Source organism: Dermacentor albipictus, chromosome 10 (genome assembly GCF_038994185.2).
Source record: "Dermacentor albipictus isolate Rhodes 1998 colony chromosome 10, USDA_Dalb.pri_finalv2, whole genome shotgun sequence".
Taxonomy (NCBI): Eukaryota; Metazoa; Arthropoda; class Arachnida; order Ixodida; family Ixodidae; genus Dermacentor; species Dermacentor albipictus.
The window spans coordinates 4,277,012-4,302,962 of record NC_091830.1 but is presented as its reverse complement, the minus strand read 5'-3'; the positions used below and the strand labels follow the sequence as shown (position 1 = coordinate 4,302,962).

General features: G+C 49.2%; 1 protein-coding gene and 1 long non-coding RNA gene across 2 annotated transcripts in view; one reads left to right on the top strand and one right to left on the bottom strand.

Annotated features, from left to right (window-relative positions):
* The window catches only part of LOC139051011 (uncharacterized), an 82,389-nt gene extending 59,035 nt beyond the window's left edge, over positions 1-23,354 (top strand). Inside the window, exon 3 of the long non-coding RNA XR_011509189.1 lies at positions 23,264-23,354. This is a non-coding gene — a long non-coding RNA (uncharacterized lncRNA). The remainder of the gene's footprint in view (positions 1-23,263) is intronic.
* The window catches only part of LOC139051010 (visual system homeobox 2-like), an 86,851-nt gene extending 61,374 nt beyond the window's left edge, over positions 1-25,477 (bottom strand). The window contains exon 1 of the mRNA XM_070527996.1: positions 24,952-25,477. Within this exon, the coding sequence (XP_070384097.1) occupies positions 24,952-25,291 (340 nt within the window). The 5' untranslated portion in view covers positions 25,292-25,477. The remainder of the gene's footprint in view (positions 1-24,951) is intronic.
* Positions 25,478-25,951: the final 474 nt, after the last annotated feature.

Genomic DNA, 25,951 nt, shown 5'->3' with positions numbered 1-25,951 from the left:
AAATCCCCATCACGCGTACAGCCACCATCATCCTCATTACCGTGGGAGTGAATTAGTATATATATATATATATATATATACTAATTCACTCCCACGGTAATGAGGATGATGGTGGCTGTACGCGTGATGGGGATTTCTCTTGACATCCCTTCGACACAAGGCGGCAGCAAATAATCACCTAACCTGATTGAGGTATATAATCCGGTGTTACATAAATATATTGCAGTTTAGAATTTTCCCTTTATCTCCTTCATCTCATCCCTCCTCATTAAAACCCTCATTTCTATTTAGCAAAGCAATGGACGTGGGTATAGTTGGTGGACGTTCATGGTTATATTGCGCTTAGTGTTACACAGACAAACGAAAGGGACATGCAGGACGCGGACATACGTCCGCGTCATGTCCCTTACGTTCGTCTGTGTAACACTAAGCGAAATATAATCATATAACCCCGGTGCCGGTGCTATCAATATAACCCCGGTGCTATCAGTCTCTTCCCTGCTCCCCCCCCCCCTTTTTTTTTTCGCCAATACTCTAAGCGTCCCTTGCTTATGTCGACCGCAGACCAATTCATTCTTCCATCCGTGCTTTGAATCCGAGCACTTTTCGAAGGTGGACGTTCCCTACGGTTCTTGCTGGGTATTTATACGGAATAGTATATATTCCACGGAATGCCTACAGTATCTTGGCATCATTCCATTACGACGTTCCGAGTTGTCTCCGGACATTCGCTGTATGCATGTCTCGCCTCCTTTCCCGAACACTTGCTCTTCTGTCTTGGTGTAGCCGAACGATCGCAGTGCCAGCGTAATTTTTGCACGAACTTCTAAGCCACCGAAAACATCGTCCGCCACAAGTGGCTCCGTTTGTAACTGCTCCAGTGTATCCACGCAAAATCGGCGGTACATTGCGCATGCGCGAATCACATACGACAACGCGTCTCCTCCTGTCCGTTCTCTCCTTCCATGGGAACGCGGGCCACGAACTCCTGTGTTACATGCCATGCTGTTTGTTGTGCATTAACTGAACGTAAACGAAAGGATAGGCATTGGAGCCCGCTATCCCAATTAAGACTTTTGCACCATTAACAAATCAACATTATTCGTTTTCTCAAATCATGCGATTACACCTACCACAACATAGTAGTCTAAAGGTAGACGTAAATTTACACAAAACGGAAAGTAAAGATTACTAGTGTTTGACCGATATAAAACATGCCTTGGGTGTGCTTGTGTTCGTGTATGCGTATAGTGGTTATTAATATTGTCTTGCTTTCCCTTCTTTAGAGCTATACTTAAGTAAGGAATTCGGGATTTAGGGATAGCAGAAATGCCGACTATGTCTTGTCGCTTTCCTTCTTTACTCTTCAATGCTTCGAACAATGCTTGTCAAGAAATTTCTAAAATTTTAGCGCGCCTAATAAGGTTGTGTTTTGAGAAAGTTTGCACCAGTGGGGTCTGTCAAAATTTTTACCTGCGCAAGATCTTACTTAATGAAAGGTGAAAACTTTGGAGGGAAATAGAGGCTGCATATACAAGGTGTTTCAGCTAACTTTAGCTTTAAAATATGCCGATGCACTCTATATAAGACGACGCGACCAAATGCATGTTGTGGCTCACTTTTGCATGGAGTGTGTCACGCTGATTTCTGTATTTCGCTTAAATATATAATTAGTCAAGAATAATTAACCAACTTCTGAAGCAACGAAGTTAAACTGAAAATTCTAATTAGAAAGTTGTAGAGCGCTTTGCAAAACATCCGCTTAGACATTTTCTAACTTTCTATCTATTAAGCATTAGTGTCTCTCAGCTTACTGCTGATGCCCTCGAAATACATGCAGCAATGGTATCTCCGTATGAACAAAGTAACTATCTTCTCAAGTTTATTGCGATGAAAACGGTTTTCCTTTGCCTAAACACCGAGATGAATATGTAACGTCGTGTGGTGGGTTGGGAATGTTGACACTGCATCCTGGATTTTCGTTTCATCTCGCGCTATTGAAAACTCACTTCACTGGTGCTTTTCTTTGTCTGTGATGACATAATGGCCTAGAAATTAGTTTCAATTTTCTCGAGTACTGACAAAACTCGTGTTCTGACTAAAACACTTCTAAGCGTGCACTTGCGCATGCACTTGACTTCATACCCGGGATGAATGTTTTCCGTAATCGTTCCCGCGGTAATTTTAAAGAAAAGAACTGAAAATAATGCGCAGCGTAATGGCACAGGGGTCCACTGTATAGGGGGATGTGAACCGTTTCACCCGCGTGGTCTTGTCTACATTTTCGGCTATCGACTTTGCCGCAAGGAATTTTTTTTATGTGCTTGATAAAGAGATGCACGCCCTTTTATGTGTTCAGATGGATGGAGGAAATACGCGTCATGCATCGAACTCGTTTAAGTATCCCCTTTATTTAACAGTTGTTATGCTACAAGGTTTGTGTTGCGTGTCGGACAATTTACATGTGTGACGCAAGTAATCTGTCCATACAGCGAGGCGTTCTACGCTTTCCCGCTTCCTTCTCGGCCTTGCGCTATATAGATGCAGCGCGACACAGTGACAGTGGGTGCGTATGTTTTCATTTGATTTTTCACCGTTTATATACATAATCAAGATACATCCGTTAATGCCAGTACACATGTTGTTGTTGTTGTTTTGTTGTTGTTGTCAATATCGTTGTCGACGCCGTTGCCGTCATCGCGAGTTAATTAAATTAAATAAATTTGTGGTTTTACGTGCCAAAACCACGATTTGATTACGAGGCACGTCGTAGTGAGGTACTCCGGAATAATTTGCACCACCTGCGGTTCTTTAACGTGCACTTAAATCTATAGATAAGCACACGGGTGTTTTCGCCACCATGGCGCTCTTTGGCCACATTTGGCCCTTGCGCCACAAACACCACGTTCATCATGTTTTTCGCCGCCATCGAAATGCGGCCGCCGTGGCCGGGATTCGATCCATATATAGCCATGTGCGCTAAACAACCGCGGTGGGCGTCCTCGAGTTTGATCCTTATTTATGTCATATATGCATACAGATGTATAGATTGGAAGCGCAGTGAGGCCAGTTTGAGTAATCTCCTGTCCGGTATATGTCTTTGTGTGGCGACGCCCGGAGCTCTATGTAGCCAACTTGTAAGACCAATCGACGAAGGCGCACGTGGTGCAGCGACCCCGAACCATCGCAGAGGCGACCTCGAATGCCGAAGAGCAGACACTCCGCGTGTGCGCGTTGACGGTTCCGGAAGCCCTGCAGCGCCTCAACGGCGATAGTCTTGGCACATTGCGAAAAACACGCAAATGAACTGAACCCGCGTCGTATGTCCAAAACGTGAACCAGCGACGACAAAACTGGAGCTTCGCGCAATTTTGCACGGGTACTCGTCTGTCTTGGTCAATCATTGGGCCGCCAAGTCCATCCAAGTGCAACAAACACAGTGGGAGGTCGACGCAAGGAATTTAGAAAGGAGGGAAAGTGCCTGCGCAAACAAGCAATATCCTTTACTCCGACAGCACATGCATGGCACTGCGTGACCGGGAGCTCCGAGGCGCAATTAATGGCGCCACCTACAGCAGCAAGATTGCATGCTGGCGCATAATAGAGCCAGGAAATAGGACTATGATTAAGCGGATGCAAATCCACGTTGGAATCACTGGCAAGGGGCGGGTCCACGAACTGGCGGGCGAGGCACGACTCAATCGCCGCTCGTAACCCATCGCGGCTCGCCCCGGACGTTCTAAAGCGAGGCCCACGAAGACGAACGGTGCTGCCTCCAGAAACGCCGCTGAGAGAACAGCACGGCTGCGATCGCTGATCAAGACGATCGACCCTAATTCCGGAGAGCAATCTCAAGGAGCACGAGTCATCTTAACCGAGGCAAGAGCAGGTTACGCCATGACAGACGAAAGAAAGAAAGCAAGGCAAGTGGAGGAAAGGCAGGGGGGTCAACCAGACGAGCGTCCGGTCTGCTACCCTGCACTGGGGCTAAGGGAAAAGGAATAAAGAGAGGGAGAGAGCGAGCATTGCGTACACGTGGGAGGATGCACGGGTACATGTGCAAGCAGTCTCTTAAACCGATGCACTTCAAGTATAGTGCGCACTACTGCACGAATCGCTTTTTGTGCCATTGACGGGTGTGGCCATGGACGGCCCGACCATCTTTGACTCGGAGGACGGTCTCGAGTCCAGTCGCCTTAAGGTTGTCCCGAGACAGAGAGACGCGTTGTACGTCGTAGCGAGGACAGGTACACAATATAGGTGCTCGATGGTATGCTCGCACCTACAGCAGTCGCACATCGAGCTCTCGGCCATTATACGATAGGAACAAACGTTCGTGAACGCCACTTCCAGCCACAAGCGGCACAGCAAGGCTGTTTCGCCGCGGGAAAGGCTAGATGGCAGTTGTAGCCGTAGCAAGGGGTCCAGCTTGTACGCAATCGGCAATTGAAGACACTTGAACGTCATAAAGACTTGTTTTGCGTGCAAGCAGACGAGGAAAAAAGAAGTGGCATCGTGTCGAACCGAACCCACGGCGCGCACAATTTATGCCACGTGACCGATGTGTAAAGCTCACGCCCCATGGCCCTGGCTTTGGCGAACCTGCATGCGTAAAAAACGAGCCCCAACACTATAGCTTAGGCCAAGCATGGGCTGCACATGACACCGATGGCGAGAGCTCTTATTTTCTTATGCCGCCCGCTACATACCGAGCCAGCGACGTCGTCGCCACATGGCAGTGGTGGTGGTGCAGCATGTTTGTAATGATAATGCATATATATATATATATGCCATTGACAACAGCTACACTTGACGACACTTCGTGTGATTGATTGATTGTGATTGATCGACTGAACGATCGACCGATCGATTGCCTGTACAGTAAATGGGCGATTACGCTTCTCGCTGCCGTCGCATACTCAGCACGAGCAGGGCCGACCATTTCCGGAATCACGTGCAAATCTTGGTCTTACGTAGTTCGTGTCAGCTGCCCACGCTGCAAAATGTAATTTTAAACTGGGCGATACAAATGGCAGACGGACACGGGGCAAGAGAGAGGCACGAGATCGCGGAACGGTGAGCCGTGCACGACAAAGCCGGCATGGCCGCCTATGTAGTGAGCAGCGGGAGGACTGCGGAAACGTCGCACGGGGGTCGCACACCCGACGAGCTCGGCGGGGCCCCGCCGGCGTGACAGTGGGGCAACGCCCGCTAATGACGCCATTAGCGCCGTCGCCGGGGCTCCAGAGGTGAGCGCCGTGCGCGCGCCACGCTCGTTATCGAGCGAGAAGCGCGCACACCCCACCCCCGCCCTCCTGGAGCGGCGAGGGCTGGTGTCACGTGGCCAGAACCCGGCGCCGCTCGTGTGATGTGCGCCGGCGAGAATCGGCCCCATGGCAGGAGCCAAGGTTAGCGGCACCCTGCGCTGGTGTCGAGCTCATTCGCTGGAGTCGTGCCTTCGTTTTATTCCAATTTAAAGGCAGTTTCACGTACGTGGGGTGCTTCGACAACGAAACGCCGAAAACGCTAAGGGTGCCGTATGAGAAGAAGACTCGACTTCCGACACGTCAGGGCATCCCAATAGGCGGTGGCCACTTCGCAAAGAAGTATAGTGCCCGTAGCGAAATCGACTGAGGCATCAAGTTCAATCCAGAGAATCACTCTTTCAAGACCCGATTTGCGCTCACTTGTAGAGGGAAGTTGGTCACCAACAGAGAAAATGAAGGATAAGGTACCGCTTTATTTTCGCGTCTGACGTCGCCTATTTCAAAGAGTTTTCGCATATTTTGAACAATCCTCGTCAGAAACAGTTCTCAAAACTCACTTGCTTGAGTCCCCGGTTTCATTTCAAATGAAGTACCTGTAATCGTTGTTTATAGATAAATTATTAGCCACTGCCGCTAGAGCTCTCCTCAGAAGACCTGTGTACCCTGTCGAAGAAGAACACAACAGTCCACAGCGTGTACCCCCGACCTTGAGAGCAAGTATATACGTAGCACCCATAGCAAGAAACATGCACCCAGAATACAACAAAAGAGAAGACAAGCGACAGACACCGCGCTACAAAACAAAAAAATGCTAAAGAAGGCAACAAGTCAGAAATAAGGTACACGGACGTCGCCAGATACTAGGCAGGGTGGTTATGTTGCCTGCGTAACCGACAAGCAGAACGAACAGATAGCAGCAGCATCAGTATATAGCTCCTATTAGGGCATTGAGGTAGCCGAACAGGTCGCCATAGCAATGGCCATACAGACCTGCCGATGTGACGAGCTCGTAATCATCGTCACAGACTCGCAGGCACCCTGTCGCCATTTTCGGGCATGAAGAATTAGCAAGAACGCACTCTACCTCATCAAGAACCAAGACATCCCAGAAACGTGCATTGTCTGAACGCCGGGACACGAATCCTTTGTGGGAAACTGAGCGGCTCCCGCCGCCGCCCGAGAAGATGTACGCCGGGCAACCATGACATCGTCTACCGTCAGACCAAGACGAAATGATAGAAAGAAAATACCGCAACATTCTGGCACACTACAAGAAGAACAGGAGGGAATATTAATCACCACACGCCAAGCTTAACAGAGAAGAAGCCGTCATACTACACGCCGACTTCAAATGGGCAGTTATCTCCACGGCACTCTACCACACCCAACGTGCCCCTCAACATTTACAAGAGACTGTCCGTTCTGCAATACATAAAACACCCTTGACCGCATGGTCGGGGAATGCAAAAAGAGCCCGCGGACAGCGCCTATCCAAGCAGCAACAGAAGACCAGCGGGAGGCACAGCTGACAAGCCCAAAACCTGAGGACCAACTACGATTGGCGAACAGGGCCAGGCTGTCAGCACAGGGCCACGGCTACCTGGAATAGGGTGGCCGCCCACCTTCGGGCATCCGCACCTTGGTCTCTATTCACTCACAGGTATACAGTCTCCAGTAGACGCTGTCCAAAACTGCTGAGAATACAAGGAGGTATAGAGCGGGCGGAACTCAAGCACGACTTTAGATTTTGCTTCTTTTCTGACTTACCATAGCAAGAGCAACAATTCTGGTACTTCATAAACGTTCAACATAACAATACACGCTATAGCCTAACGTTACTCTTTCGTGTTCCTTTAACCACCGATCCTACTTTTTCCGCGTGCGTTATACATCCACCGCTAGCCATCTCGAGAATGTATATGGCAGAAAGAAAGTGGAAGGCTTGTTATTGTTCAATTCTAAAATTACCGATTAACGTATGCCGAATAAATTTTAGGCATCTGGATAGAACTAACTGAGTCGTTGCATGCAGCCATGCAAACACAACAAAATACTGATTTGTAGGCATGCACTTAATACGCAATTTCAACTTTCTTTTTCTTGGAAACCGAACGCTGATTCGGTATAAAATAAGCGGGAGAAAATTCGCAGTTACGCCCGAAAGGCGAACGATTGCGATAGCAAATTAGTCGATAGGTGGCTTTGTCCTGCCTCGCGCGCCACAGGAGAGGGCGCGCATCCGGGCCTCGCTCGCGCACGCGACATTGAACCGCCCTCGCCGGCTCACCCTCACACGCTTTCACTCGCATACGGAACCTCGCGGCGACGGCAGAAATGCGCCTGGATTGTCCACATAATTTCTATCACAATAAAACGAAGAAAAAAGAAAGCGTGTTGTCTTCGCGATGTTTACAAACTTCCTGTAATATTGTTCTCCAGTGCGCGCAAGGCTGCCGAACGTGAAAGGCTCCTGCATTTGAAGACGTTAGACTTTCGCCAACAAAATATATCTACATGTAGAATAAAATAAGTTTTGCGTATGGTTTCCTCCAATACTAATCTTTTCAAATGAAGGCGGTCTTCGGCAAGTATACCGATTTGTTTAATTATTATTATTGCGATAGCAGCATGCGCTTGAAGCGCGTTCGCGTCGCCGTTGTCCTGCGTGACGGCGTAGGCGTCGCTCGCGTCCGAACGCCGAGAGGGCCTCGACTGCAGAGACGCGCAGTGCGTTGGCTGCAAAAACAGGCGACGCGGAGTGGCTCAGTCGGCGCTGCACAGGATGCACGGAGCCGGGGCAGCGTTCGCCGTCCGCTGCTGCGTGCAACCACCGCAGTATGAGCGGAGCGGTAACGCTAATGTTATCCCGTGCATTTCACTCAATGCTCACTAACGCCATCGAGGCCTGCACCGACGGCGCTCCGCACGACGCCATCTTTGCGAGACGCCTCGTACTTATAGTGGCCGAGCGTGAGTGCTGCGCCGCGGCAACGCGTCGCTTCCGCGTGTGCACACGTTCAGAGCGCCCTCCGACGAGTTCGAGTGAACCTTGCCGTCTCTGTCATCGCATCGCCGTTCGCCGAAACAGCCAGTCTTATACGGTATATTTATTCCGCTGTGTTTTACTTTCGTGCACGATATTGGCGACATTATTAGTGTGCATATAGTGTCTCCTTGATTTACGGGTACTAATTGCTACGGACGGTGAACTTGACTTGATGCTCTGGAGCATAAATAGCTCAGAATGAAGGACGTTCTATAACTACTTCGCATTATATCCAAATAAGGCCAAATGTGTGCAGGAAGATAAAGGCTTGAGGCGATCGACAGCGGGCTAACAAGGGAAGCCCCACATTTGCGAAGAATAATTGTACAGCTCTATGAATCTTCTGTTGCACTTCTACGTTAAACGCTCTTTGAAAAAGGCCGTTAAAAATCAATTCGAGCTTCTCTAAGCGATTTATGCTGGAGTCGTCGTTCCGACGTGGGGACTTGTTTGAGTTTGAATTTATTGAACGTTACATGGGGAGTTACATATGGAGAGTGGTATACAGACCCTTAGTGTGAACACTGCAATGGGACTTCTTGTTAAAATATGCATAAAAATAACACAAAATAACAGAGGCAATACCGAAATTCAGGCATACAATACAAGCAAACAGAATCAATTGCGAAACACAAGCAAATAATACAAGTACAGGGAGTTGGCAAGAATAGGAAATAACGAACAGAATAACTAATCCAAATTGAATAACACATGCAAATAAGTGAGTAAATTAGCGGATGCATAACGAAGTATCGCGTATACAATCAATAGAAATTGAACACTAATAAATCACACGACGTGAAGTAACTGTACGAACATAAATAAGAATACACGAAATGCACTGGAGTGGATGGAGAACGAAGTAACGACAGCGATCGTCATATAAATCAACTGCTCATGAACAGGTGAACTGAACGTTTGAAAATAATTAATGAGGAAGAGGTTGTAGCCTCCAAGGGTATATACTATATTCCACACTTTGATGGCAGTGAATTGTGCGACCGCTTTTGAATGTTGTAGCGCGTAGTATCGCGTTACTGTGTGAATTTTCTGGTTTCCATTTTTTCCCTCTTCTTCTTTCTCCTTTTATTCCCCTTCCCCAGCACAGGGTAGCCAGCCGGTACTTACACTGGCTAACCTCCCCGTCTTTCCCCCCCCTTTGTCTCCTCCTCCTCCCTTGATGGCAGCGAAGCTTACGGTATTTTGTCCGTAATTATTGTGAGCCCTAGGCAGTAAAATATTATTATTGTGGGAAAAACGTGTATTATTAAAGTTAAACGTAAATTTCTTTCCTGTGAAATAAAGAAGACTTGGATTACGCCTTGTCTTGACGTCTAAAGAACATACGGACACTCACGCGCCTTAAGTTAGCTATAACGCCCAGAAAGATGATTAATTTTCCCTCTCTCGATGCTGGTCGCAGGGAGCGATATAGGTCACGTTTCATCGGGGATCTAACTGGAGCAATCACTCGACGGTTCTGTAGGTATTGCGTTCAACTGCTTAACACGCGGTCGCAGGGTATCGTTGGCTAAGGTCTCGTTCATGGCCAAAGACAATTAATTATACAATTTCTTTTCATTGTGGCATATCTGCAGGTTGCAACCAACCCATCTGTTATGCTTAACTATGAGTAACTTAGGCTGCATCATACAATGAGCAAGAGCCTCTGTCAGGCTTCATGGCCTTTAGCTCTTGGCCTTTAGCTCTTGGCCTTTAGCACATGGCCTTTAGCATTTGGCCTTTAGCACTTGGTCTTTAGCTCTTGTAAGAGAGGGCACCCCAATAAACTTCAAATTACGTTGGGATTAATCGTGAAACGTGGTTTCATAGTAGAAAACATTATTTCCATATCTAACTTAACTGATCTTCACGTATCTTCTTCACGTACCTTCAACGGTTATCTTCTGATATGCTCGAGAAAGAAAAATATGAGCAGAAGCTATTGGAGGACAACTGTCAAAGTCAATCGAGAGCTTCAGTGATATGCTACTGGGGACGCTCATTCGTAAGCTCTATTATTGGTTAATGCTATAGACATATGAGGTTTTGCACTGCCTCCAGTACATGGGCCTGCAACACAAACCACTCAAAAACTCTTTCGAAGACTCGTATAATGCGCTGGTATCAGGATCAGCCCTTGAAGTACCCGCCATTAACTGCAGCTGCTCACTGGATCGTCCCAGTTTACTCGGCCGCATAGCCACCCATGTAAAGTGCGGGAAAGTTGAGCCAGAGCCAAGGAAAGCTTCGTCTTAAAAAATCCATTGGGGGCTTTCGGAAGGAAGAGCCGCCCAAACCAGCGATAGCGTCCCCGCCGACAGCTTATTAGGGATGACAAGAATGACTCAGCAAATACCATTCAACAACGATGACACGAACAAAATGGTGCATATATTGCGCAACCTTCATCAAACTCACAGTGAAGAGCAATAAGGTTATTAGCATAGCGAACTTACGTCACGCAAGGAAACACGATCCTAGATGGAAAGATCACTTCAAAAATTGCCAGAATAACTGGGCGAAAAAAAAACATTCTAAAGCAGTTAGCATAGGAGAGAGAAAGGAGAAAGGCATTAACTGGAACAAACAATCCCGTTTTCTGCCCTACACTATATATGGGATGGGGAAGGCAGAAAGATAATAAGATAGCAGAGACACTATCACATGTGCACGGCCGGTCTCGATAAACACTCACAATCGCATCACATGATCAGAATGAATACCAATTAAGGCTAAAGCATTTTGTTCAGGTAATTTGTCCTCAAGAATTGTGTCAGCGCCTTCGGCAGCGATGTCTAATGAGGTCGGCATTCCATAATGCCTTGTCCTGGAAATGGTCTATGAGCAACACGAGCCAACGTAGTCACGGGTTATCGTCTCTATAGAGGCATGTATACGCTGCATCGAGGGCAGCTGCAGGCAAAGCGTGTGCAAGGCTTTTCCTCGCGACCGCATGCATTTCACACGTATGCCTTGTTTTCCATTCTAATGCGAAAGGCACATGGCTTCTTTAAAGCCACTTCTATCCACAGCCGACAGACCTGCGCTCAAAAAAGCACAGCAAGGCCATTATAGTTTTCCGTGCCCGAATGTATCCGGCTACAACCCGCTGGCCTCTAAAGAATGTGAACAAAGACGTGTAAACAACAACAACCTCTCATTCGTTGCCCCACCACAGCTTTCTTACACAGTAAATTAGATCAGGATGTCAATTGTTCGTGTGCTGGTTGTGTAAATAGTGTGAATGTGTTTGTGTCGCGTTATGGTATACATACGCTTCGCATATATTCACATTTACCACGTATCGTTATGAGAGTGAGAGAGAGAGAGGATGCACAGAAAGCCATGCAGGGACGTTAACCAGAGGTGGTTATGGTTGGATATTCCTTGCACGGAGGAAAGTGGAAAAGGGAGAGCAAGAGTGTCCCGAACGAAGTAAACTGCCCATACAATCCAGTCCAGCGGTAACAATCAGCGTTCTCCAAGTCAGTTACGTAAGCTCCACCCGAGGAACTCGAATATAGTGCACATATATAGCCTCTCGCGTGGAGGTACTGGAGCACTGGCAGTTAGTAAGCAGTGCTGTTCGTAAGTTTACGGCAGCTTATAAGCATGCGTAATTTGTGCACGATATTTATCTACGGAAAATGGTCACCTAACAAGCTTTGTGTGCTTCGAGCGAACACGAAGTTCACCACGTCACGACGAAGGTGCACCGAATTTAGCATGCGAGCGTGCGTGCTCCTCGCGTGCAGAGGTATACAAACCGTGCGCAGCGGCAGAGCGTTGTGTTCGGTGCCCGAAGGCCACGGACACCGAGGCCGCGAAGATAGCGAGCTAGGGCCGCTGATTTGCATCGAGACGCGCCGCGCATATTCCAGCAGCTCGGTCGACCCGTGCTTGCGATGCGGCGCCCGCTTGATTGATTTCGGAGAGCCTCGACGGCCGCACGTGCGCCGGCTGCACGCGACGAAGCGCGCGCGACGCGTTAATTGAGCGAAAGGCCGAAACCGAGCTGTTCGCCGACGGACACACTGCACGGGTAAGTGAGGTGGCACAGCGGAACCTCTGTTGTAACGAAACGCGATGCAGCCGGTTATTCGTTACAATCTAACTATACCACGTGGCTCATCGTGGTAATTTGACCGCCTTTCTCGAACTACAGGTGTGAACATGAAACGTTTGTCACTGCGCTGCCATCATATACGTCGATGGTGTTCACTGACGTCACAACACGCCTCTTTATCCTGTTCTGTTATAAATGAGTGACTTTGCGGATGTACAGGGTGTCCCAACTCTCATGCACGAAGATTTAGAAATATACGAATGCCACGTAGCTGGACAGAAGCAAGGTAGTGTTGTTTGCTGTCGCTTGGAGATACTCAAAGTATTTTCTTGCATTACGCCTAATTACATAATTACTCTTAATTAATCAATGAACTTCGCAAATATTTTTAGTTGACAAGCGTCAATGAGAAAAATGTAGAGTAACATGAGAAAATCCCCGTACAGCTTTGTGTTTCTCAACACGTGCTCCATGAAGGTGGTTTTCCGTGCATGAAACAAGCCTGCTGTGAATACGCGCAAAATTGCCATAGCTCTTGACCGCTCAAGATACTTTACATGCATATATATATATATATATATATATATATATATATATATATATATATATGGGAATCATCTGCCCAGGCGGACATCATTGCAAAGCAGAAAAATTAAGTAATTCATTTAGTAATAGGCTAAGTACATTAACTTCATATAGTTACAAACTTTGCAGCACATGCATGCTTATACTGGACAGTTGACTAGTATCGTCATAAAAGATAAAAGTGCAGTTTCATGTTTGCGCATTTCAATATGACCATGCATTTAGACCGAAACAACTGGCGTCGAATTATTCGTTCCACTTCACGCATTGTGCACCGCGACACGCGGTTTTCTGTTCCGCCCTGCATGCGCGACGCAACAACGTGGCGTGCACTTTCCGCGATCTTATTCTGACTGGTGTTGTGCGCTTAACTCCCGACTGGCCGCAGATTAGCATTCGGCAGCGACATTTTCCCGCTCCAAATGGCCAAGCTTCATTTTGCCATCGTCGTGTGTGCAGAGTCAAGTTCTTGGTGCTCTTTACCATTGCGTTACTATAGAGTGTCCTGAATTTGACACAGAATGCAAAGTATGAACAAATTAACTTCAGCGCAAGATGGCACCACACTCAAGTGCAAGTGATTGGATGATAACTTGTTTGTTCTTACTCAGTGTATTTGAAATATCAAAAGCAGAAAGCAGACCGTTGTATGCGGCCTTTTTAGACATTACAGGAGCCTACGACAACGTAGACCGCAACATTTTGTCGGATATTCTGAAAGGAGAAGGCTTAGATAACGATTGTCTACAGCTTTTGAGAGAGATTTACCTATAAAATACCGTTTGCGTTGAATTGGAAGGGATGAGGAGCGAGGAAAAAGTTCATATCAACACGGGACTGAGGCAGGGGTGCCCTTTATCCCCGCTGCTGTTTATGATGTGCATGGTGAGGATGGAGAGGGCGCTAGAAGGAAGTAATATCGGGTTTAATCTCTCATACAAACAGGCGGGTACAGTAGTGGAGAAGCAGCTTCCATGTTTATTTTATGCGGACGACATTGTGTTGCTAGCTAACAAGCGAAGTGATTTGCAATTAACGTCTGGCTTATATCTGTGGACAGGAAGGCAACAATTTAGGTTTGAAATTTAGTGTTAGAAAATCAGGTGTTATGGTATTCAATGAAAACAGTGAACAGACAGTGGAGATACAGGGCCAGGAAATACCTCGGGCAACAGAATATAAATACCTTGGTATATGGATAAACGAAGGCAATAGATATATGGAAACACAGGAAAAAACCATAACAGTAAAGGAAAGAGAAATCCAGCCATAGTGAAGCACACTGCAGAGCGCTATGGGGATACAATAGGTACGAGGTCCTCCGAGGTATGTGGAAAGGTGTAATGGTTCCAGGACTTACTTTTGGAAATGCGGTTGTTTGCTTTAAATCAGAGGTACAATCAGGACTCGACGGGAACCAAATGTCAGTGGGTCGCCTCGCAGTGGGCGCTCACGGGAAGACTACAAATGAAGCTGTGCAGGGTGATATGGGTTGGACTAGTTGGGAAGTGAGGGAAGCTCGCAGTAAAATTGTGTATGAAGAACGGCTGAGGAATATGGAAGAAAGCAAATGGGCTGGGAGAGTGGTCAGGTATCTGTACAGGAAAAACATTGATTCATAGTGGAGGAAAAGAACTAGGAAGCTTACCAGCAAGTATGCGGCCTGTAGGGTGGGCAACACAGCAACAAAGAAGGTCAAGCGGAAAGTCAGAGAGGCTGAAATAATCTCATGGGTGGCGGCAATGGAAAAGAAACCTGCCATGAGTAACTACTTAAGAGAAAAAAACGAAATCAGGAAAGAAACCATTTATGATAACTCAAAGGGAAGCTCATTACTTTTCGAAGCGAGATCGGGATGCCTTAGAACACGCACCTATAAAGCGAGATATAAGAAGGAAGAAGGAGCATGTGCTTGCTGCGGTAAAGCTATAGGGAAACTGTGGAGCATGTTTTATTAGAATGTGAAGACGTCTATCTGCAGCGGTCGATTTAGGCACCACTGGCCTCCTTGAAGCCCTTGGGTTCAGCGGGAGCAGTGGTAAAGCAAACAAGCCCACAATAGGCATTAGTAAGAGGCGATTGGAGGATTGGTGGAAAAAAAGTAGGGAAACGACTAAAGACGGAGACGTACAAAAGCACTGTTCGCAATAGGGGATCAGAAAATTTGGGCGTGGGAGTTCATAGTGTTTATATTTTTTGTATTGTTTAACTTAGGTAGGACACAAGGCAGTATAAAAGCAAGAGCTTGGTGGCGCAACCCACCGCCCCGTTCCAAAGGGGAAGCTCACAACATCCATCCATTCATCCAGTGATATTTTGTTTCCACGAGAAGATCGAATTTTTAGGCGAGATGTGACTCGCCTCGTTATCATATTCGTACATATTTGCCAAGGATATCTTAGTGAAAATGTTAACAAATTCGCGCGTGTACATGCGTGACGCATTTTTATAGCGCTTTATTTCTTTCCCTTTTGTTTCCTTTTATGTGCACGGTAAAACTTGTGTACGCACTTATGAAGTCGTGGCATGCAGGTGTAAGTGTAATGCCTACTTCAGCGAAATCAACGATAAGGCACCTGTTCTGTGCGCGTCGCGAATGTACGGCCAGACTTTTCTTTCAAGAGGGAAGCGGGCCTCCCTTACTTTTATGGCTTTCTCTTTCACTGGCCCCCCGCGGACTCCAAGCTGTGCGCGAGAGAAAGGACCCCGCTCCCTCCGTTCGGTTCCTGAAAGAAACCCAGTGACGACGCTTCGGGGTGGTCGGCTGTTTCCCGTGCCCGGGGGCGTCGACGGGGATGGAAACCACAGTTGGAAAAGCGCGGGACGGGCAGACTCGCCCCACCAGCCCTAGAGACCGGACCACTTTTTTACGGGGCTAAAACTGAACGTTTTTGTGTATTTTTAACTTGCTTTTTTGACCTTCTCAGTGTAATTAAAGTTTGTTTTAAATGTTCAACTGCGTTCGACCCGTTATCTAGCTGGACGGCGGACGCTTTGATCCCGTCAAGTGCGATCCGCGAGGCCAGCATAGTAAAAAAGTGAAGTCGACTGCCATCGGCCGCCAACTCAACATCCGCTGCAGTGGAATACGTCGCACGGCAAGACCTCCGGTTTGACCATGACATCCGCCTACTGCAAGGACACGGCATCGCCTACAAGTTGAGCAGCTGACGGCACACAGGGCATCGACAAGGTGGGCTCGTTTCAAATTTCATCGCGCAGCTTAGCAGGCTTCACCACATACGTCCGCTTTGACTGAGATACGTCGTGAAGCACGCACGCCAAAATGGATCAGGACAAGCTGACGCCTGAAACGTCTCAAATTATGACAGCAGAGCATGAAGCTTCCACGGCAAATATTCGACCACAAAGAGCAACTACGTTTTCCATGAAAGCTAAAGAAACGTATGAAACGAGCCGCGAAGAGCACTGCCGGAGAATAGACGCTGCCTGGAAGAACGTGGAGACAGCTATTTTCAAAGTGTCATATGCAAAAGAGGAAGACGTTAACAACGCCGCAACGCAGCTTCGCGCAAGCTATGAGCGCTACGAACACGTCGCAGCCAGATACTCTACCTTCCTCGCCAGAACGAGCAGATCTGAAACCCAGCAGGAATTAGAACTCCAAAAAGCAATCGACGCAGATCGTTATGTGACTGTAAGCGACAAATTACGTGAGGCTACAGAACGAGAACGCGACCGCTTACAAGAGGTAACGTCGCAGCACTCTCTATCGGCCCACTCAAGCGTTTCTTCGAGGTCACGACGATCGGGCTCGTCAACAATCAGCCTAGCCGCCGTACAAGCACGCGCACAAGCTGAAGCCGTCCGGGCCAGAGCAGAGTTTGGTCGCAGAGAGGCCGCGATGCGTATTGAAAGGGCAAGGATTGAGGCTGAATTGGATATTTTGCAGCATGAAAAAGAAGCGGCAGCTGCAAACGCACAGGCGAATGCGCTCGAGGCAGCCGTGGAGCAGGATGGCGGGGAGCGCATGCGCACGCTCCCTCCTGTGGACCGAACGCTGCAGACTAGGAGTTATATCGATGAGCAGCAAGCCCTACGCAACTCTGCGCTCGTGTTTACTGAGGAGGCCGTTACCAACTCAAGCGACGACGTGAACAATGCTCGCACGTCGCCGAGGGCCAACACAGCTGCGAATAATTCGATGTGTCTGCGAGCTGATGAACGTCCACCTGACTACGATGCTGCCCCTAACAACCCAAGTTGTAAGCATGCTGGAGCTACGAGTCGTCTTATGAACTTACGAGTTGGTCCGCAGCCGCTTGTGCACGCCCCGACACACAACAGTTCAAGCTCAGAGCTAGCCGATGTCCTCAAATTCCTGTGCCGCAAAGACCTTGTTTCAAGCGGTCTTATCAAGTTTGATGATCGACCTGAGAACTTTCGCGCTTGGAAATCATCGTTTAAAGGTGTCGTCAGAGATCTAGGTCTTTCGGCCCAGGAAGAGCTGGACCTTCTCATCAAATGGCTCGGCCCTGAATCGTCAAATCAGGCTCGGAGATTGAAATCGGTGCACGTGGATGACTTTTCAACGGGCTTGAACGTTGTGTGGAAACGGCTCGACGACGTCTTCGGGCGCCCTGAGGCAATTGAGGATGCACTACTGAAGCGGCTGGAAGACTTCCCGAAGATAGCTTACCGGGAAAATACCAGACTCCAGGAACTTGGCGACCTCCTGCTAGAACTCGAGGCTGCGAAAACTGACCCGTATCTCGCCGGTCTTGGCTATTTGGATACCGCAAGAGGGGTCAACAAAATTGTTTCGAAGTTGCCATCAGGACTTCAAGAAAATTGGATGTCGGCGGGGTCGAAATACAAAAAAGATCATGACACTGCATTTCCACCCTTTTCTTTCTTTTGCAAATTTGTTAGAGATCAAGCCAGCATGAGGAACGACCCGAGTTTCATCTTGCATCCACAAAATGCCTCGTCTGAATTCAATCAAAGGAAGGAAGACAATGGTACCAAGACCACGCGGCAAAGATCGTCTGTGTCAGCGAGGAAAACAGAAGTGGATCCTGTTTTTGCCAAGAATTATCAAGATGCCACTGCTAACGAACAGCAACCGGAATCGAGGGACTTTAAAAGGTGGTGTCCATATCACAAGAAACCTCACCCTTTGGAAAGGTGTCGCGCCTTCCGTGAGAAAACTTTGGAAGAGCGGCAATCTTTCATAAAGAAGCAAGGGATCTGCCTACGATGCTGCTCATCCAAGAACCACATGCAGTGGCAATGTCAGGCAGTCATGATATGCCTCATATGCGACAGCGCCGACCACGCCACAGCGCTTCACCCAGCACCGCCAACCTCAGAGCCGTCAAGGGCTAGTGGGTCTGATGACAGTACCACAGATGACTCAGAAAGAAGAGTCACATCTAGGCGTACCGAAGTGGCAAACGCTGGCAGCAGCACAATGTCGTGTGCTAAAATCTGCCTCGTAGAGGTGACCCATGAGACTCAGCCTGAGAAAATAGTCAGAGCGTACGCGATTCTTGACGACCAGAGTAATCGCTCGTTGGTTAGGCCAGAACTCCTCAACGATTTCGGAGTGAAGGGGACGCCTACGCAATACACGCTCCGCACTTGCTCCGGCAGTACTGAAGTGGTTGGAAGAGTCGCTCATGGTTTTTTCGTGCAGAGCATGTCAGGCGAAGTCAAGTTTCCTCTTCCACCTCTCCTCGAGTGCAAGGCAATTCCAGAAAACAGAGAGGAAATTCCGACACCTGACGCTGCAAGGCACTACCCGCACTTGAAGTCAGTAGCAAATCACATTCCTCCTCTTGAGAAGGCTGGAATACTGCTCCTCCTTGGCCGGGACATCCTAAGAGCTCACAAGGTTCGTCAGACAATCAACGGACCCCACGACGCGCCGTATGCTCAGAAGCTCGACCTCGGATGGGTCATTGTCGGTGACGTTTGCGTTGGTCGAACGCGGAAAACGGGCAGCGTCAACGTGTTCAAGACCCATGTGCTGGACAGTGGGCGACCATCCCTTTTTGAGCCATGCCCAAGACATTTCTTTGTTAGGGAGGCGCCAATTCACTACTCTGCGGATAAGGTCTCAAAAGATTTACGATTGGCAGCAACATTGGATGACAACCTGGCCCCGAATCTTTTCGAGACAACAGAACTTGACAACCAGCGTGCTCTCTCCATGGAAGACAAGACATTCCTCAAGATAATGAATGGTGAATTCACCCAAGACAAATTAAATAATTGGGTCGCCCCTCTCCCCTTTCGCACACCGAGAAGTCGGCTTCCGAACAACAGAGAACAAGCTCTGTCTCGTCTGCTCTCGCTACGGCGTACCCTGCGAAAAAATCCTGAAACAAGGGAACGTTTCGTGAACTTCATGAACGAGCTCTTCATCAAGGGTCATGCGGAGGAAGCTCCACCACTTCACGTGGACGAAGAATGTTGGTATCTGCCCATATTCGGCGTTCACCACCCCCAGAAGCCTGATCAAATCCGAGTCGTGTTTGACTCCAGCGCTCAGTATGAAGGGGTATCTCTGAACAACGTTCTCCTGACCGGCCCTGACCTGACGAATAACCTTGTGGGGATTTTGATACGCTTCCGGCAAGAACCAGTTGCGGTTACAGCGGACGTCCAGCAAATGTTCTACAGTTTCATGGTTCGCGAGGACCATCAGAACTACCTGAGGTTCCTCTGGTTTAAGGGCAACAATATCTCCAGAGAAATCATAGAGTGCCGAATGAAGGTTCACGTTTTCGGCAACAGCCCATCGCCAGCTGTTTCAACGTATGGCCTTCGACGGACTGCCCAACAAGCTGCCCCACGATTTGGCGAAGATGCCAGGAAGTTCGTTGAAAGAGATTTCTACGTCGATGATGCACTTAAGTCTCTTCCGAGCGAAGAAGATGCCATTAGTCTGCTGCAAAGAACACAGAAAATGCTTGCAACGGCTAACATAAGGCTGCACAAGATAGCTTCGAATAGGCAGAATGTGCTGAATGCATTTCCTCGAGAGGACCACGCCCAGGGACTGAAGAACCTCGACTTCGGCACAGACGCGTCGCTTACGCAGAGAAGTCTCGGTCTGCTGTGGGACATAGGCGACGACAGCTTCGTCTTCAGGGCTCCTCGTCAGGACAGGCCATATACGCGGCGAGGAGTGCTGTCGACCGTCAACAGCCTTTACGATCCACTAGGGTTTGTGGCTCCAATAACGGTTCAAGGCAAGTACCTTCTCCGTGACCTCGTGACGAAGGGTTATGACTGGGACACACCGCTCTCGGATGAGAAAAAGCAGAGATGGGACGAGTGGAAGAACTCTCTCCAGACACTACAGCACCTTCACGTGCGAAGAACGTATGCGCCAGTCTCGACGCTCGAAGCCGAAAGCAGGGACATTCATGTATTTTCAGACGCGTCCACAAGGGCCGTCGCAGCTGTGGCATACCTACGCGTGACTGACAAGCAAGGAAATAGACACGTCGGATTTGTGATGGGAAAGGCCAAGCTTGCTCCACAACCAGAACACACCATCCCCAGGCTTGAGTTGTGTGCAGCAGTGCTTGCTGTAGAGATGACCGATTCTATACTACGAGAATTGGACTTCCAGCCGAACTCGGTCACGTTCTACACGGATAGCAAAGTGGTCTTGGGTTACATATACAACGAAACAAGAAGGTTCTACGTGTATGTGGCCAACAGGGTGCAGCGGATACGTAGCAGCACGCAACCTGAACAATGGAAATACGTTCACACAGACGAAAATCCAGCAGACCACGCCACTAGAACGATTCCAGCAGCACAGCTTAAAAGCACGAACTGGTTGTCCGGACCTGATTTTCTCTCACGACGAGAAGAGGAAGCACGGTCGTCGAGCTTCATCCTCTTAAATCCTGATGAAGACAAAGAAATACGCCCTGAAGTCTGCACTCTGGCGACGGAGGTGAACAGACGACAGCGACTCGGAGCTGAACGCTTTCATAGACTCTCGAACTGGAAATCTCTCACTCGTGCTGTAGCAAGTCTGATCCAGGTTGCCCATCGCGCAAAGAACGCATCACAAGGAGAGGTAGCTCCCGTTGAGGCGCTCTCCAAAGCCAGGCTCGTCATCATTCGCGCAGTACAGCAGGACGCATTTAATGAAGAGATATGCTGTATCCAGAGAGGAGAGCAGGTTCACAAGACAAGCTCGCTTCGAAGGCTTGACCCATTCTTAGACGCCAACGGCTTGATCCGCGTCGGCGGCCGCTTGAACAGAAGCGACCTTCCAGACGATGAGAAACACCCTCTCTTATTGCCGGGTCGGCACCATGTGGCGAAGCTTCTCGTGCGCCACCACCATGAATGCGTGCAACACCAGGGCCGACACTTCACAGAAGGAGCCGTACGAGCTGCTGGGTATTGGATCGTCGGAGGTAAAAGGTGCATCTCATCCGTGCTGCAAGCATACATTTCATGCAAGAAGCTGCGAGGGCGCTTTCACGACCAGAAGATGGCTGACCTTCCGGCAGACCGAATCAGCACAGATCCTCCTTTCACGAATGTTGGAATCGATGTTTTCGGTCCCTGGATGATTGTCTCTCGCCGAACGAGAGGTGGTGTTGCAAACAGCAAGCGCTGGGCAGTCATGTTCACCTGCTTAAGCATTCGCGCAGTGCACATTGAGCTGATCGAATCAATGGATACGTCGAGTTTCATTAATGCCTTCCGAAGGTTCCTAGCAGTGCGAGGGCCCGTCAAGCTAATACGCTCTGACTGCGGGACCAATTTTATCGGAGCTTGCAGAGAACTTGGAATCAGCGCTGAGGGCATTCATCGCTCACAAATAGGCAAGTTCCCCAGCGGAAACGGCTGCAAATGGATATTCAATCCACCGCACGCGTCCCATATGGGCGGTGCGTGGGAGCGGATGATAGGCATTGCACGTCGCATTCTTGACTCAATGCTCATGCAGTCACGTCATCAACGACTCACGCATGACATTCTTGCAACCTTTTTGGCAGAAGTTGCGGCCATCATTAATGCCAGGCCCATAACTCCTACTTCGTCTGACCCCGAAGATCCCACAATCCTAACTCCGGCGACACTCTTAACCCAAAAACACGGAAGCGCATCTGTAACAACTGGGCAGTTAGATACAAGCAACCTCTACAAACGGCATTGGCGTCTCGTGCAAAACCTGGCTGACGAGTTCTGGAAGCGCTGGCGCACAACGTATGTCACTACTTTGCAACAACGCCGAAAATGGCAAGCAACAAAACCCGACCTCAAAGAAGGCGACGTCGTTCTACTCAGGGATAAAGAAGCAACCCGCAACGACTGGCCCGTCGGAGTGATTACACGAAGCCTGCCCAGCGCAGATGGAAGGGTGCGCAAGGTCGAGCTGAAAACAGCCAAAGACGGGGTTGTGAAAACATTCTTCCGGCCAACAACAGAAGTTGTGCGTTTGCTGTGACCGTGATATAGTGGTGGCGTCTTAACAACGGAAGACACCAGACGGGGAGTGTTCTGTGCGCGTCGCGAATGTACGGCCAGACTTTTCTTTCAAGAGGGAAGCGGGCCTCCCTTACTTTTATGGCTTTCTCTTTCACTGGCCCCCCGCGGACTCCAAGCTGTGCGCGAGAGAAAGGACCCCGCTCCCTCCGTTCGGTTCCTGAAAGAAACCCAGTGACGACGCTTCGGGGTGGTCGGCTGTTTCCCGTGCCCGGGGGCGTCGACGGGGATGGAAACCACAGTTGGAAAAGCGCGGGACGGGCAGACTCGCCCCACCAGCCCTAGAGACCGGACCACTTTTTTACGGGGCTAAAACTGAACGTTTTTGTGTATTTTTAACTTGCTTTTTTGACCTTCTCAGTGTAATTAAAGTTTGTTTTAAATGTTCAACTGCGTTCGACCCGTTATCTAGCTGGACGGCGGACGCTTTGATCCCGTCAAGTGCGATCCGCGAGGCCAGCATAGCACCCCTTTGAGCTTTATATCGTGAGCGCTGACGCAATTATTGTGTCGAATATTGTGAGGTATAGGAACCAAGATTTTTGTATAATTTATGAGCCATTTACAAAAAAACATAATGATACCTATAAATTAATTAATGATCGTGTGACAGACTTGTTTACGTGCTGGACTTGCAACTGCCTAAAAAACGCACATTCAGAGTACAATATTCAAGCTTGTTCTTGTTTAAAAGCAACTATCCGTGAAGTGTCTGGAATAAACATTTCCTATACTGTCTCTATCTGACTATGCAAAAATTTCCTATGTATGCACATTTTTTTTCTATGCTTTCTTTTTCATTTGCAGCTGACTGTTCAGCGTTTGGTGATAAACAGCTGGAGGGATCCACGTTGCCTGTCATCATCCTTCATTCATAATAAATAGATGCAAAGCAACTACAATGTTGAGCACTTTGGCATCGTATACATATATGTATCATAGACGTATGCCATTGAAGTCTAGGCCAATGACGCTTTAAGAAATTGTTAGGAGTTCTGCACAGCGGAGGAGAACGCCACGGTAAACGTCGCCGTATACCTGTGAAACAAGGTGCGTGACTCGACTATTGTTAGTAATCCATTATGAAAGCAACCAACCGGTGGACACAAGCCCCCCTCTCCCCCTTGTGTCCTACTCTCCTGTCGGTCTCGCCGTCCGTTGGTGCAGTGCCTTCGGCATGGCCTGTCCGTTCACATGCTTAGAGGTGATCTCTAAACAAGCGCGACTGCGGACACCCTCTCAATTTTTTCTTAGTTACTATATCATAAAACACTGCGCTCACACATGCTTCCCTCTGAAATCGTTGCCATCAGCTAGCAGTCTTCATTGTTACAACGTGTTAGCGATAACCATATGCACAAATTTAACTGTTTATGCAATAATTAGTATAATAATCTAACATCCCTATATTGTTTGACTATACGTGAGGTACGTGAATTCAGCCGATTAATTTCGACCACCTGAGGTATACGCCTTTCCTATACTTGGACGAAGGTATTACTGCACGAGCATTACTGCAGCATGCCGTTTCCCTTCGAGGAATGCAACCGTCAGAACACGAACCCGCGACTTCGTGCCGGCAGTGCACACCAGTAGAAACGGGTTTCCCCGCTTTATTTTAGGTTTATTTTAACGCATCAGGGGAAATAGTTTATCAAGGGACAGTGCATGCATATGCACAGCACTTCGCAGGCTCGCATGCAGCCACGCTCGACCGACTCTGAATACCGGGTTATTGCACGATGACCACCAGTGTTGTCGCAGCAGAGACGGCTTCTCGCTTGACGCGGAGGAGAGAACCGATCTCCACTGGAGATCGGTCAGGTTCGCGCTTCGTCACTGGCTGACTGAGCTTGTTTTTGCCACGCGGTCCATGGATGAAGCGCGCAGCCATGCGGAGGCATTTCTCATGCTGCTCACACGTGGTGCCTCATCAAATGGCTACACGTGCGCTGTTAATTTAGCACGAGGGCAGAATCAGCCGTCAGTTTCAATAATTGATGTCAGAGGTCGCAATCGCGTGAGTTCGTGCATGTAGGAAAAGAATAGTCCCGAAAGTCACACACCATGCTTTTGTTGAGCAAAACTCGCTTCACAACTTTACAAGTTTCTTCTCATTGTTTTTTGTAGCAGTTGTCTGCCTACAACTTGTATATACGACTGCGTATGTGTGACAGTATGACAGCCTGAGACGGAACTCGTTGATATTGACAGGGTTTTGGTCACTTGACAGCAATCTCCTCACGGCGACTGTCCTCCATCGTGTTCTCACTGACTATGCTGTCTGCCTGTTCGGTGTGCTGTAAAAAGTACGTATACTATAGCTTCCCGCCCCCAAAGCGATATTCCCTCTTTTCCGTAGTTTAGCTTTGTCTGCGACTGCGTTTCCGGCATGCTGGCATGTGCGCCTTTACGCAATACCCAATAGGGATGTTGACGGCGCCAAACGAACAAACAAAATGGGCGCGACGCACACACTCCGACGTCAGACTCACCGGCGACGTCCGGTGGCATGCCGTGGGCCGACCCGTCGAAGCCGTGTAGGAACGGTGCACAGGGCACGAACGCGTGTCCCAGATACACGCCGGCCCTGTCGCCAGGGAAGCCGCAGTGCGGCGGCGGCGGGTGGTGCATGGGGGGCGCCTGGGGCACCAGCGAGTGCCCCGGCCCCAGCACTGACGGGTGCAGTCCCGCCGCATGCGAGGACACCTGGCTGTTGCCGTGATGCGTCGAGGAGGAGGAAGAAGAAGCAGGCAGTCCGGCATCGCTCAATCCCAACAGTTCCTGGATGGCGAACGGCGAGCGCTGATGTTGAGCCGCCGGGCCACGCTGCATGGCGCGACTGCGCCCCGCCGCAACCCCGCCGAACCCGTCGCCGCGTCAAGACGCCGATATCCCGCGAACACGCACTCGTGACAAAAGCCCCGGTCCCCACCTCCGGGCACCGCGGAGGAAGCGCCGACCCTCCTCCGCCATCTGCTTCTTCCCGGATGTGGAACGAGAGGAGGAACAGGAAAGAGAAGCGCGCGCTAGGAGCGAAGAGAAGGTGGAGGAGGAGGAGGAGTTCTGACACGGCCAATCAGGCCCGCGACGCGACGCCATTGGGCCGTTCGTAACGCGACGCCGTCGGCCGCGTTTCAGTCGCAGCCAATGGAGGCCGCCGCGCTGAAGCCCTAATTGGCCAACGCTGGCGCCCTTCGGCCAATTAGGAGGCGGCCAGACCACCGTTCCGGCGGAGTAAACCGCCATCTTGAAGAAGCGCGCGCGCGCGCGCTTCGTCCGAACGCAAAAACAAAAATAGTTTAAGGGCGCGCAGGCACACGCGAAAGCTGGATGGCGAAGGGGGACTCGGGCATCGTGTTTATGTAGTCGTGCGCCATTATAAAGCGGCTGGCCACGGTTTGCTGGCGGTCCCGTCTTCTGATTCTCGTTATTTCCGTTTTTCTTCTGGTTTTACTTGCTCTTTCAGAAGAATGCCGCCGACTAGAAAAGAAA